The sequence below is a fragment of the Macaca fascicularis genome, chromosome 4 (assembly GCF_037993035.2).
Source record: "Macaca fascicularis isolate 582-1 chromosome 4, T2T-MFA8v1.1".
Lineage (NCBI taxonomy): Eukaryota > Metazoa > Chordata > Mammalia > Primates > Cercopithecidae > Macaca > Macaca fascicularis.
The window spans coordinates 14,463,182-14,477,963 of record NC_088378.1 but is presented as its reverse complement, the minus strand read 5'-3'; the positions used below and the strand labels follow the sequence as shown (position 1 = coordinate 14,477,963).

General features: G+C 40.0%; 1 protein-coding gene across 1 annotated transcript in view; it reads left to right on the top strand.

The window, feature by feature from the left end:
* The window catches only part of SLC22A16 (solute carrier family 22 member 16), a 52,079-nt gene that overhangs the window by 25,133 nt on the left and 12,164 nt on the right, over window positions 1–14,782 (top strand). The window contains exons 3-5 of the mRNA XM_005551580.4: window positions 4,698–4,815; window positions 8,976–9,507; window positions 12,887–13,014. Coding sequence (XP_005551637.2) covers window positions 4,698–4,815; window positions 8,976–9,507; window positions 12,887–13,014 — 778 coding nt within the window. The remainder of the gene's footprint in view (window positions 1–4,697; window positions 4,816–8,975; window positions 9,508–12,886; window positions 13,015–14,782) is intronic.

Below are 14,782 nucleotides of genomic sequence, written 5' to 3'. Positions count from 1 at the left end.
CAAATTAAGAATCCAAGTTGGGTTAACCTTGAAGACTGATTTGGTATCATATAGAGTTGGTGATGTGCACAGGCACATGCTCTGGGGCATATACCCTGAGCATGCTCTTGCAAAGGTCCACAGAGGTACATGCATAAAAGTGCTCCCACAACATTGTTCCTAACAGCCCTGCACTCTGAACAACCCAGATGCCTTTCAGTCGTCTCATGGACACATGTATTATAATATATTCTTACAGTAGGATATGTAGGCATAAAAATGAATGAGCCACAGCTACATGAAACAACATAGATGAATCTCCTATACATAATGTTTGGTAAAGGAAGCAAGTCACAAAATAATACATGTGGTATTATCCTGTTATAGAAAATTTAAAATCATAATAGCAAAACTAACCTATACTATTTATAAACAGTAACCTGTATTGTTTAGCATTGCTTATAAAAGTTGTAAAGTGAAACAAAAAACAAGAGATTGTCACCAAAATTAGAAAAATGTTTCCTCCTAGAAAGGGGAAGGGGATTTGTAGTCACAAGAGAGTTGCAAGAAGCTATCAGGAGGCTGGCAATCATCTCTTTCTTGCCTTGGGTTGTGATTTCTAGACATTTGACTTTTTATTATTCTTGAAGTTGTGTATATTTTATGCATTGTTATATATGTATAAAATATTATAATAAAAAATCAAAGAAATAAGATCTGATCCCACCCTTAAGGCGCTAACAGTGGAGAATATAGACTTTTAAACAGGTAATTTCAATGAAATGTGGTAAATGCTTTTCTTTTTCTTTTTCTTTTCTTTTTGAGAAGGAGTCTAGCTCTGTTGCCCAGGCTGGTGTGCAGTGGTGTGATCTTGGATTACTGCAATCTCTGCCTCTCAGATTCAAGTGATTCTCCTGCCCCAGCCTCCCGAGTAGCTGGGACTACAGGCATGTGCCACCACACCTGGCTAATTTTTGTATTTTTAGTAGAATAGGGGTTTCACCATGTTGGCCAAGCTGGTCTTGAACTCCTGACCTCAAGTGATCTGCCTGCCTTGGCCTCCCAAATTGCTGGGATTATAGGCATGAGCCACGGTGCCCAGCCAGTAAATGCTTTTAAAATAATAAAAACTCACATTTATGAACACTTTATTATACACTAGGTACTATTCTAAATGTCTTATATATCATCTCATTTAATTATTTAAAGAAGTCTGAGAGATAGACACTATTGTCCCCTCCCTTTTTTTTTTTTTTTTTTTGAGACGGAGTCTTGCTCTGTGCCCCAGGCTGGAGTGCAGTGGCGCGATCTCGGCTCACTGCAAGCTCCGCCCCCCCGGGTTGACGCCATTCTCCTGCCTCAGCCTCCCGAGTAGCTGGGACTACAGGCACCCGCCATCTCGCCCGGCTAATTTTCTTGTATTTTTAGTAGAGACGGGGTTTCACCGTGTTAGCCAGGATGGTCTCGATCTCCTGACCTCGTGATCTGCCCGCCTTGGCCTCCCAAAGTGCTGGGATTACAGGCTTGAGCCACCGCGCCCGCCCCCCCCCTCCCTTTTTTTAACCAATAAGGAAGAGGAAGCATAGAAAGTTCACATGGAAAATAAGGGATGGAGCTGGGATTTGAGCCCAGGCCAGCATCCCCAACTACTGCATCACACTATTTCTGAATTTCTGCTATGAGACCCCAAGGGATGATCAATGGAAGTTGTCAGATAAGAGAAGGCCCCCAAGGGAAAGGAATAGCTTTGTGTCATGAAACAACCTGGCATGTTCAGAGAATTGTGGGAAAGTCAGTGTGGCAGAAGTAGAGAAGGGCAGATTGTTAAAGGAAATGACAAGAGACAAAACCACGATGGGGATTATTTCATTTCTAGGAAGTGTGGGAGTTGTACTGGTGTGCGGTTAGGAAGACCAGCTGGGAAGCTATTGGGATGAATTATGTAAGAAATGGTGAAGACTTGAGTGAAAACGGGAAAAACAGGGAGGAAAAGATGAAGACATATTTGGGAGGCATTTCTAAACTGACAAAATTTGATGACCAATATGCAGGAGGGTGCGGAGGAATGTATTAAGGTTTAGAAGCCTGATGGAAGGGGATTTTGCTAACCAGTTCAGGACATACTAAGGAGAGAGCAGCTTTAGAAGAGAAGGGAACACATTTGGATATATTCCAATGAGCTTGTCCTATCCCTATATTAAGAAAAACAAAGTGAAGATGTATTCAAAGTTAATACCAATTACAACAGCAATAAGAGATTGCAGCTCTACAGGACATTAAAGTGGAGAAGAGCAACTGGGGCCAGATGGTGGGTGGGGAGTTAATAGCCTATACTTAGGAATCCAAGCCAGGGAAGTGGATGAAATTGCAATGGCAGAGTGTGCAGCAGAGGACTTTAGGGAGTGCCAGCATTGAGGCAGGTGGGTCATCAAGGAGGTACAAGCTGAACCAGATGAGTGGGATATTTCGCAAGCCAAGGGTAGGCACAGTCAGTGGCACTAGAGAGGACAGCCAGAAAGGACCAGGAGAGGCAACGTGCAGGTCCCTGGTGACTGCAAAGTGAGCTCAGAAAAGCTGGTTGCACCTGGTCATCATTGGCTGAGGAAACAAGTAGGAGTTGGGGAAAGAAATATTCCCTTCCGATAAATCTGTCAAGGGAGGAAATGCAAGGTGGCTAAAGGAGCAATGGAGTCAAGAGAAGATTCTTGTCTTTGGTTGGAGGTGATGAAAACTGAATGGAAGAAGTCAAAGGAGAGGGAAAAACAAAGGAAAAAGAAGTGATGGGTTTCAGAGGAAGTGGGAAGAGGCACAATCCAATACAGAGATTGCAAAATGATATTTGGAGAGAAAGGGGCATGTGTCTTCAGAGAGGCAGGAAGAGAAGGCTGAATGCAAATGCAGTTCGTGTTGGTAAGTGGACAGAGCAGGAAGTTGTGGGGCTTCCTCTCTGATGGTTTCTGTTCTCTGCAGGAGATGGCCATTCATCTACTGAGAGAGAATACACTGGAGGTGGGAGAGAAGGTCAGGCAGTGATAGGTAAAAATAGTTGTAGGTGGCATTCAGGGCTAAAATTGAATTGGGGAACATTCATATATAGGGCCAATAATCCCCACTAATGTGCAAAGAAGCAAAGAAGGCTGAAGTGTGAAGAAGATGACGGTTTCTTGTTTATTTGCATATCCTCTGCTGCACCAAGCAAATCTGTTGGTTGTAATCTCCAGACAATATCCTTTTGCCTTAAACAATTTGTCAGAGACAACCCATAGGTGGAAAATATTCACAAATTATATATCTGATAACGGCCTAGTATCCAGAATATGTAAAGAGCCTTACAACTCAATATTAAAAAAGCAATAGACTAATTCAAAAATGGGCAAAGAATTTGGATAAACATTTCTCTAAAGAATATATGCAAATAGCCAATACGCACTTGAAAAGATGCTCAACATCATTAATCATTAGGGAATTGTAAATAAAAACCACAATCAGATACTACTTCACAGCCACTGGGATGGCTATAATGAAAAAGGCAGACACTAACAAGTAGTGGGGAGAATGCAGAGAGATCGAAATGCTCATACATTGCTGGTGGGAATGGAAAAATGGGGTGACCATCTTGGAAACCAGCTTGGCAGTTCCTCAAAATGGTACATACAGAGTTACCGTATGACTATCATATGCAGTAGTAGGAATTTAACTACTAGGTATATACCCAAGAGAATTGAAAACATAAGTTCAAACAAAATCTTGTTCATAAATGTTCAGAGCAGCATTATTCGTAATAGCCAAGAAGAGGAAAATGAGCGATCAACTGATGAATAGATAAATGTGGCATATCTGTAGAATGGTGCTACTCAGAGAGAAAAAAGGAATGAAGTGCTGATACATGCTACAACACAGATGAAGCTGGAAACCCTAATGCTAGGGAAAAGAAGCCAGACACAAAAGGCCACATATTGTTTGACTCCATTTATGGGAAATGTCCAGAACAGACAAATCTATGGAGACAGAAGGTAGATGAGTGGTTGTCAGGGACTGGAGGGAGAAGGGAATAGGGAGTGGCAGCTCCCAGGCACAGAGTTTCTTTTGGGAGGGATGAATGTATTCTGGAATTAAAGAGTGATGATGGTTGCACAACCTTGCAAATATACTAAAAACCACCAAGTTGTCTACTTTAAAAGGTTGAATTTTATGGCATTTGAATTATATCACAATTTAAAAATCTGTCAGAAATAGTATTTGTTTTTTAAACAAAGAGATGCCTCTATCAATTATGAAAAGATAGGGCAAGTAAGCACATTATTCTAGAAGTAGAAGGTAGGAAGGCCTCTGTTTTTAGAGGGGCTTGGCAAGAGCTGTCATAGCCTTGTTGGACAGAACCAGCCTGGCAGGGAAGATGATCCCACAGGCAGCCAAAGTCCTGGAAGGGAGAGGACAAATTCTCCTCTCTCTTCACCCAATCCCAGGTTAAGGGGTCCTGCGGGGATGACTCAGAGTGATCAGGTATGTATATTAGCAACTCAGGTAGAGGTCTCTCCACTGAACAGCTGGTTTTTTAAAGAAGCCATGGAACTTATGTTTTGCTCAAAATAAATAAAAGAAAAACAATCAATACATAAGCTATTCAAGGTGTATGGGTAAGCCTATCTTTTATGAATTGGAGTGGATGTTTAAACTGTTACAACTCTACCTTCCACTGTGTGACTCTTATTTTTCAGGCTAGGACGCCGGGTGGTCTTATGGGCCACAAGCAGTGGCATGTTTTTGTTTGGAATAGCAGCGGCGTTTGCAGTTGATTATTACACCTTCATGGCTGCACGCTTTTTTCTTGCCATGGTGAGTTGTGTTTTTTACCTCTTTAATTCCGCTGCAGTATTTTCATAGGAAATCTTAACTCTCTTCATTTTGCTCATTTAAGATCTAGTGAGCGAGATCAAGGACTAATCTTTGTCCACTCCACTGCAGAAATCTGTCTACAGTATACCAATGCCTTATGTTTAGAATGGAACTCATTAAAGTGAAAAATTGTTGCTGGCTAGGCAGAAGTGTGTTTGCCTCTGTGTCGGGCATGTGGTCCACATCTCACAATTACTGAGGCATTATTTTATTTCTGAGTAATTATATTGGTCTAGTTAGGGCCTGTTCACTTGAACAAACAGACACTTAAGGTGTGTGGTTAAAGTCACTTGTATAATGTACAAGAAGAATGAAAACAGGAAGGCATTAGGTCCTTATGTTACCAAAAACAGGAGTTTAGTGGAAAGGGCATGAGCTTGAATACCAGCTTTGTCATATATTGGCTTGTTAATTGTATGACTTTGAGCACACTCATTATCCTCTTTGAACCTTAGGTTGTAGTCTGTAAACTGTCCATGTTATTATTATTATTCTCAGGATTCAGGGAGATTAATTATAAACAACCACAGTACAGCACCTGGTTACAATGGTAACTGTTACTAGAAATGGACTGGCCAGCAAGGAAGCTGTTTCCATGCTCAATGAGGCTTCCAGATAGATTTCTAACTATCAAACAACAGCAGCGGTGATTTTCGGTTGGAAATCACTGATCTAGGATAATAGAGGGAAGTTTCCATCTGAAGGAGGAGCTTGTGATCTTCCTAAACGCAGAGCAGCAGGTTGGATGGTCTGAGGGTCCAGAGAGAAGCAAAGGGCTTCAATCTCTCTGCACCCCCTCAGAGAACAAGATGGGGTGTCAGTTTGGGAGTCTTTTTTGATGGATAGAAAGGGTTTCTAGCAAACCGTACAGATGGCCAAGGATAAGGGAAATGCATAAAGATAAATCTAGGAGACTAGAAGATGTTGTACCTCATCAAAAAATAAATGCATATATTTAGGAATGTAAAGAGTTTTAAATACAAGATAGCAACCAGTAGTTCTGTTTCCACAGAGGACATAACTCTGTGACTGTACAGTGAGATTTCATGAGAGAAACCTTCTGGTGGGACTGAAGGTTCCACAAAGGCACAGGTACTGAGAAAGTATAAAGGTCATCTTTTGGAAGACTTAAGAGGATATTTCTGAAAATATCTGTTTCAGTCTTGCAAAATACCATGTGTTGGTTTCCAGACCCAAGGAAACAAGGCCACACCCACAGAATACATCTGTGAAATGTGGCCTTAATTTTCTGTGACTATTTCCTTTGATGTTCATGGGAAGTGGATTTGTGGTAGAATTCTGAGGATGGGAGATGCAGGCAGATTCAATTACTTAACGCATTTACTGATCTGCCCACAGAGTGTAATGCTAAGTAAACCAGACTCAGCTGTCTCAGTAAGTCTAGTAGGAAAGGCAAGACATTGATCAGCCATCTTCAAAAATAAATAAAATGTTGACAGTGAGGGCATAACAGCAGTGGGTCTGGAGGGTTCACCAGGGTCTGGAGGGTCAAGGGCTTCCTTGTTGTGAGAGATGGGTGAGAGAAGAACATTCCAGCAAAGATAGAAGCAGATGAAAGGGCCCTGAGATTAGAAAGAAAAGCCGAATGTCTGGAGAATAGAGAGGAGGAGAGACGCATAGATAAGGCTGAAGGGGTCAAGGCAGTTAGGTGGGGCTTTGTAGGATTGTCAGGATTTTGCTCTGTCTCCTAAAGGCAATGGCAATGCACAAAGGGAATTCTGGGAATTCTGGCTGCTGTGATGGGGTGGAATCCGAGAAGATGTGAGGAGTAGAGTATTATCGGTGGAAGGGATGGGTGTGAGTGGATTCACAGTGTTTTGGAGTTAGTTGTATATGGATTTTCTGAATCCAATGACAGAAGAAGTTGTAGCTGCCTCATGAGAAATAATTAGCATTGAAAAACCTGACAGGGACAAATATTACAGCTTAATTTAACTGGGAAATTTATAGTATTTGAAAGTTATCACAATCTTTGTTTAGTGTAACAGCATCACTTACCAAAAGCGACTTCTGGATTCTTGGATATAGGGTCCCGATGATCTGAGTCTTGCCATTACAAAGTTGCACAGAGAAATAAAAGCTGTTGTCACAAAAATGTTAAACTGATTATGAATACATTAGTACTCATCGAGTACCTCCCTGCCTCCTGCTAGTGTCAACCCTTTCTGACAGTAGGAATATTCTTGTAGGCCACTTCTTTGTGACTGTCTGATGCAAGGCGAAATTGCAGTTATTACAAGGGACATGTGTTTACAAAAAGTCTTTAAAAGCAATGAGGGAACATGGGAACACTGTCTGAATCTTGCCCACAAGATTTGGCCAGTTGGGATTTGGCAGAGAGAGACCTGTTAACTTTTGAAGAAATTAACATCTGCAAGGATAATCACATAGTGAGCCTTTGAAAGAGTATGATTCAAATATCTAATGATTAAGAGAGGCCTTTGGGGAAATCAGTGGTGCTCTCGAATAATTTTACAAAAATTAACTTTATGATTTGTGCTGTAGAAGTCAAATATGAAATAATTTTGTAGAAAAAATTCTTAGCCCCCTCCTCCCAAAAAACCATCATTGGACTCATTCTTTGTTTATTCCAAGAATGGTCACATATTATATTCTAATCACATATTGTAATCTAGTTTTTATTAAAGATAGGCATATTTTCAAAATAAAGTTTTTCCCCAGTTTTCCTTCTTGTGGTAAAGTACACATAACACAAAATTTACCATCGTAACCATTTTTAAGTGTACAGTTCAGTGATATTAAGTGCATTCATTCTGTTGTGCAATTATCACCACCGTGCATCTTCAGAACTCTTTTCGTCTTGCAAAACTGAAACTCTGTCCATTAAATAATAACTCTCTGTTCCCTGTCTCCCTAGTCCCTGACAACCACCATTCTACATTCTTTCTCTATGAGTTTGGCCACTCTGGTACCTCATGAAAGTGGACTCATACGATGTTTGTCTTTTTGTGACTGGCTTATTTCACTTAGCGTAATATTCATTGTATGCATAGACTACATTTTTCTTATATATTCATCTATGGACAGACACTTGGGGCATTACTTCCACGCTTTAGCTGTTGTGAATAATGCTATGAGCAGGTGTGTACAAATATCTCTTCCAGACCCCACTTTCAACTCCTTTGGATATATACTCAAAGGTGGAATTGCTGGATCATGCTGTAATTGTTTTTTAAGCAATCGTCATATTGTTTTTCCTAGAGGCTGTACCATTATACATTTCTATCACACATTACACATGTGTTCCAGTTTCTCTGCATTCCCACTAAAACGTGTTATTTTGGTTGTTGTTGTTTTTTTTAATTAGCCACCGTAAGGGGTATGAGGGGGTATCTCTTTGTAGCTTTGATTTGTGTTTCTCAATGATTGGTAAACATTTGTATTTCTTCTATTTGAAATGTCTATTCAAAGCCTTTGCCCATTTTTGAATTGCATTGTTTGTGTTTTTGTTGTTGTTGTTGGGTTTTAGGAGTTCTCCATAAAATCCCTTATCAGATATTTGATTTGCAAGTATTTTATTCAGTTCTGTAGGTTGCCTTTTCACTCTATTGATAGTGTTCTTTGATGCACAGTTTTAATTTTCATGAAGTCTAATTTGTCTACTTTTCTTTGTCTGTCAAAATAAAATTTTGATTAAATCTGTTTTTCTTACCACTAGTTAGCGTAAAGTTTTTGTCTCCATTTAGCAATTAGGATTTAACAATAAGGACCTCCTGGATACAGATAACTTGATGTGTGCATTTACAAGGGACTGAGAAATACATCCACATTATAATGGAATATTTCGATGAAACAAAAGGCAATGTCTAACATTTATATCATAAATAATCTCTAAAGTTTTGCCATTTTGGGCGGGTATGATGAGGGAAGATGAAAGGACCTATAAGAAAAAAAAAAGATAGATAGGATTGAATGTCATTTTATACATCTGATAGGGGTTTCAGAAAGCAAGTCTTTGTCATTTTCCTTTTTGCCTATATATGATTTGCAATGGGGTCAGACTCCTCAATAGTTATAAATGTGATCTTGAATATAGATCCCTATTATTTGTTTTTCAGGTTGCAAGTGGCTATCTCGTGGTGGGGTTTGTCTATGTGATGGAATTCATTGGCATGAAGTCTCGGACATGGGCGTCTGTCCATTTGCATTCTTTTTTTGCAGTTGGAACTCTCCTGGTGGCTTTGACAGGATACTTGGTCAGGACCTGGTGGCTTTACCAGATGATCCTCTCCACAGTGACTGTCCCCTTTGTTTTGTGCTGTTGGGTGCTCCCAGAGACACCTTTTTGGCTTCTCTCAGAGGGACGATATGAAGAAGCACAAAAAATAGTTGACATCATGGCCAAGTGGAACAGGACAAGCTCCTGTAAACTGTCGGAATTTTTATCACTGGACCTACAAGGTCCTGTTGGTAATAGCCCCACTGAAGTTCAGAAGCACAGCCTATCACATCTGTTTTATAACTGGAACATTGCGACAAGGACGCTTACCGTTTGGCTAATTTGGTTCACGGGAAGTTTGGGATTCTACTCCTTTTCCTTGAATTCTGTTAATTTAGGAGGCAATGAATACTTAAACCTCTTCCTCCTGGGTAAGTAGTTAAAGTATATTTAAATTTGACAGTGAAGTGAGATTTCTACCATTTGTGTGTGTGTGTGTGTGTATGTGTGTTTCTGTGTGAATTTGAGAAAAAGAGTGTGTTTTTAATGGGCCTTTTAAAACCAAGAACAATACTGCCAACCATATTATTATGATATCTCTTAGCATTATGTTGTAACACATGTACATATGAGGGGACTTCAACCAGTTCATGGAAAAATGGAATTAAAAGATAAAAATCTAAAACATAAACTTTCTCAACATGATTGCCGTCAAGGTCAAGACATTTTTGTAAGACATCAGCCATTTAGTCCATCCCTGAAGAACTGAGGGTCCTGAGAATGTACCCATGTCAGTGCGATCTTATTTACACTATTAACTGAAGAAAAATGGGTGCCGCGTACAGATTTTTTAAGATTAGGAAACAGAAAGAAGTCAGAAGGAGCCACCATGAGAACCGTAAGGTGGCTGCCTAGTGATTTCTCATCAAAATTCTTGCAAAATTGCCCTTGTTTGATGAGAGGAATGAGCGGGCACGTTGTCATGGAGGAGAAGGAATCTCTGGTGATGTTTCCCAGGCATTTTTCTACAAAAGCTGTGGCTAATTCTCTCAAAACAGTCTCATCATAAGCAGATATTTTCATTCTTTGGCCCTCTAGAAAGTTAACAAGCAAAATGCCTTGAGCATCCCCAACAAACGTTGCCATGACCTTTGCTCTCAACTGGTCCACTTTTGCTCTGACTGGACCACAGCCCTTCTTGGTAGCCATTGCTTTGGTTGGGCTTTGTCTTCAGGATCACAGTGGTAAAATCGTGTTTCATCTCGTGTTAAAATTCTCCAAAGAAATCCTTCAGGATATTGATCCCACGGGCAGTTTAAAATTTCCATGGGCAGTTATACCCTTCTCTGCAACTGATCTGGGAACAATTGTTTTGGCACCCATTGAGTGGAAAGTTTGCTCAACTTTAATTTTTCAGTCAGAATTCTGTAAGCCAGACTAATTGAGATATCTATGGTATTGGCTATTGCTTCTGCTGTTAATCTTAGTCCTTGTCAATTAGGGCTTAAACAAGATGTATTTTTTTCCTCAGTGTGGATGCTCTGCCCCTGTGGTCTTCATCTTCAATATTGTCTTGTCCTTTTCATAAGGCATCAGTGATTTCACCATTCTTCCACCCAAGCTTCACCATAAATTTAATGTTTGTTCTTGCTTCAATTTTAGCAGAATTCATGTTGCTCTAGTGGGACCTCTTTTCAAACTGATATCTTATTCTTCTGAGTGCCTCAAACTAGCTCCTCTTCAGACATGTTCTAAGAAGTTAGTACAAATTTCTTTTAGTGCAGAAAAAAATCTGAAGACACATGCCTAGTTTTTTCATAATATGCACTTTCCATTAACTTTTTTTTTTTTTTTTTTGAAACGGAGTCTTGCGCTGTCGCCCAGGCTGGAGTGCAGTGATGTGATCTCAGCTCACTGCAATATCCACCTCCTGGGTTCAAGCGATTCTCCTGTTTCAGCCTCCTGAATAGCTGGGATTATAGGCACATGCCACCATGCCCAGCTAACTTTTGTATTTTAGTAGAGACGGGGTTTCACCATGTTGACCAGGCTGATCTCGAACTCCTGACCTCAGGTGATCCGCCCACCTTGGCCTCCCAAAGTGCTGGGTTACAGGCATGAGCCACAGTACCCTGCCATCCTACCTTTTTGAAAACTCCTTGTATTTTCCATTTGAAAAAAATGCATCAGAAGAATTTAGTTCCTCCCTTTCTGCCTTCTCTCCTTGCTACCTTTTTCACACCAGTCCTTAACCCAGAGCTCTTCCCAGGGGTAACTTCTATAATGTTTGGGTTGCACCCTTTCAGATCTATTTCTGTGCATTTGTGCCGGGCATGGTGGCATGTGCCTGTGGTTCCAGCTACTTGGGAGGCTGAGGTGGGAGGATTGCTTGAGCCCAGGAGTTCTGGGCTGCAATACGCTATGCTAATCAGGTGTCCACACTAAGTTCAGCATCAGTATGGTGACCTCCTGGGAGCAGGGAATCACCAGGTTGCCTAAGGAGGGGTGAACTGGCCCAGGTCAAAAATGGACCAGATCAAAAGTCCTGTGCTGATCAGATCTGTTTCTATGCATTTCCATATATTTGTGCATATAAATGTTTTATATTTTAACATAAATGAGATCACTCACTATATATTGTTCTTTGTAAGTTGCTTCCCTTTTAAAATTTAATATGCCTGGGCTATCTGGCATCTCTCAACCTTCAGGTGTCCTTAATTTATAAATTTTAGTTGGTAAAATAACTTTTAAATACATGCAACTATAATTTTTGTTGTCATACCTGTTTCATTTTAATGGCAGGTTAAATCACTTTAGATAGCTTGAGATGTGACTCCTAGCATAAACCAAATTTGAACTAAAATGTGACAGAAATATTAGAAACCTCTTTTTATCCATCTAGTCTTAACTCCTGGTTATTTCTATGTAGGCTGCCTGTATTTTATATGATCCTCAAAACATCTTGCTTCTAAATTTTTATACATAGACATCGTGCCATCTCATTAAGGTGCTCTGATGACACATCTAGTTTTTTTTTTTTTTTTTCTGATTTCCTCAGCAGACACATCTGCTTTTGTTTATTATAGCTCAGCAGGAATTATGAGAGAAGTCGTTTTAAGAAAAAAAGATTTACTCTTTTTTTTTTTTGAAGCAAACTAACAAGTTTATAGAAAGAGCTTGTCTTAACTTCAAACTCATGCTCTATGACAATTTGAGATGGTGCAGTATCTCTAGAACAGAGTGGCCAATGGTAGGTGTGTGGAGTGTGGCTGCGGAAGCTTAGGAAGGCTAGAAGTTTAGATCTTCGTGACATAGTTTTTTACTTTTGCCAAAGACATAAATTCTCAAAAAAACTGAGCAATCTCATAAATACAAAAATGTTCCCAAAGACAAACACACATGGTTTTATATTATCTACCATTTTGGATTTTTCACGTCAGTACCCTTCCCACTAGTATTGTTGCAGATGGGTGCTTCTGCTCAATAGTTCTCTGCTGTGAAATTTTTGAACAAGTTTTTATCTCCTGAGATGGTTTGGGCCTGGTGGGAATTTGGGCTCTGGTTTTGTGCCATTTGCAGGTGCGAGGAGGATTATGAGCATTAGAGCATTTCACAGGAAACGCTCATCTCCACTGCAGTGAGTTTAAAAGTGGCAGGGCTGGCTGCCTCACAGGGATCCTTAGAGAGTTTCTAAAGGCCCTGGAAGTGAGGAGAGGGCTGCTCATGCCTTTTGGGTAGTGGGTTAGAAGGTGGGGTCCCCTTATGCTGTCGGGTGCCTAACCTTATAGAGGGCTGCTTGCTCAATGACAGGTGTAGTGGAAATTCCCGCCTACACCTTCGTGTGCATCGCCATGGACAAGGTCGGGAGGAGAACAGTCCTGGCCTACTCTCTTTTCTGCAGCGCACTGACCTGTGGTGTCGTTATGGTGATCCCCCACGTGAGTTATCTTATGTTTTATTTAGGGAATTGTTAGTTATACTGTGACAGTTTGATGGGAAGAATTTAGCTTATTACAGTTAAGTATGAAGGTCAATTCAGAGTATGATTTCGACAGAGTATATAATATTTAAAAATATGTTTTCTTTAAAACATTCTGTTTCTGTTATATAAGTAATATATGTTCATTTTAGAAAATTTAAGGAGAAACACGTAAAAAAAAAAAAACAAAAAAAAACCTAACCTGGGTGCAATTACTCACACTTATAATCCCAACAACTCAAGAGGTTGAGGGTAGGAGGATGGCTTGAGTTCAGGAATTCAAGGCTGCAGTGAGCTCTGATCACACCACTGTACTCCAGCCTGGATGACAGAGTGAGACCTCATCTCAAAAAATAAAAAATATAAAGTTCATAATCCCAATTCCCAGAGATGACCAGTGTTGTATTTTGTAAATGAAATAATCGTGTGTGAGGAAAGTCGATCACACTTTCCAGCATCATCATACTGAACATTCACTCATTTATTCATTCAACAAACATTTATCCACCATCTTTTATGTGCCGGGTGCTGGGAACACACAGCGCAGCCAGTTTCCATCAGTGTAACAGGAGGGCATATGGGACCCGTATGTACTCTTTTGTCTAGGGTGGTCGAGGATGGTGTGCCTCTCAGAGGAGGTGACATGTGATCAGAACCCTCAATGAGGGAGGCAGCCATGGAGACATCTGAAGGATATGAGTCAGATATTCATGACTGTTAGAGTTTCAATACACTGTTTTTCATTGCAGGAGATTAGTAGTTTCCAGTGTCTGGTATGCATACACACCCCAAGGAGCTTGTTTTGAAAAACAGTTTCTTAGTGAGAAACACTACCAAGAAATTCCTGAAATGACTTCCACACTCCTATATTTTGGCAAACTGCATCCCCGCAAAATACCTCTTGCATCCAGAAGTGCTTCCCCTCTTCTGAGAAAAGATGTTTTCAGACCTGTATTTTAATTCTTGATTTGGAAAGTGTCACTATAACAGTACTTAAAATATTTTATTTAATGTTCTCCTGTGATTATATAATCATTAAGCAATAGTATATCAACATTTAGAGCAAAGCATTTTAAGTTTTGCATATCGTTTGAAATTTCATTTAAGCTAACGAGTGACTTCCTTTTATAGTAGCACTTTACTTAATGATTAGGATCAGTGAGCCAAATATTTTATGTAATGAAATTTCCGGGCGATTGATACCAACTAACTGAATGCAATAAAACTACTCAGGACAAGGAGGTCTCTGCTAATTCGAGGGAACTTCATCCACACCTTTAAAAAAGTAGTTTGCAGTTAATAGTAGTTGAGTAGATGACAGCTGCCTTTAAGTTGGTGAAGAGTTGGGGAACACCAGAACCTTTGAGTTCTACAGTAAAAGGGAAGATGAAAAAGAGGAGATTTCTAGAAATAGAGCATTAACCCACAACCACAAATATCTCCCTTCCAATAAATTTTTCCCCAAATGATAAGGTCAACACAATACAAATATTAATTTAATTAATAATTGTTAATTAATTTAATTTACAATTGTAATTAAGGTGACATTAGCTCTTTAATAGAGGCATCCCAGCATCTCAGTGACTTAACATAAAGGATGTTTGTTACCTGCTCATAGAAAGTTCCATGTATTTGTACCTAGTTGGCCAAAGCGGGAGTGGTGAGTGGGTGTTTGGGTCCATGGAGTCATTCAGGGATGCAGACTGACAGAGGCACTGCCGTCCTTA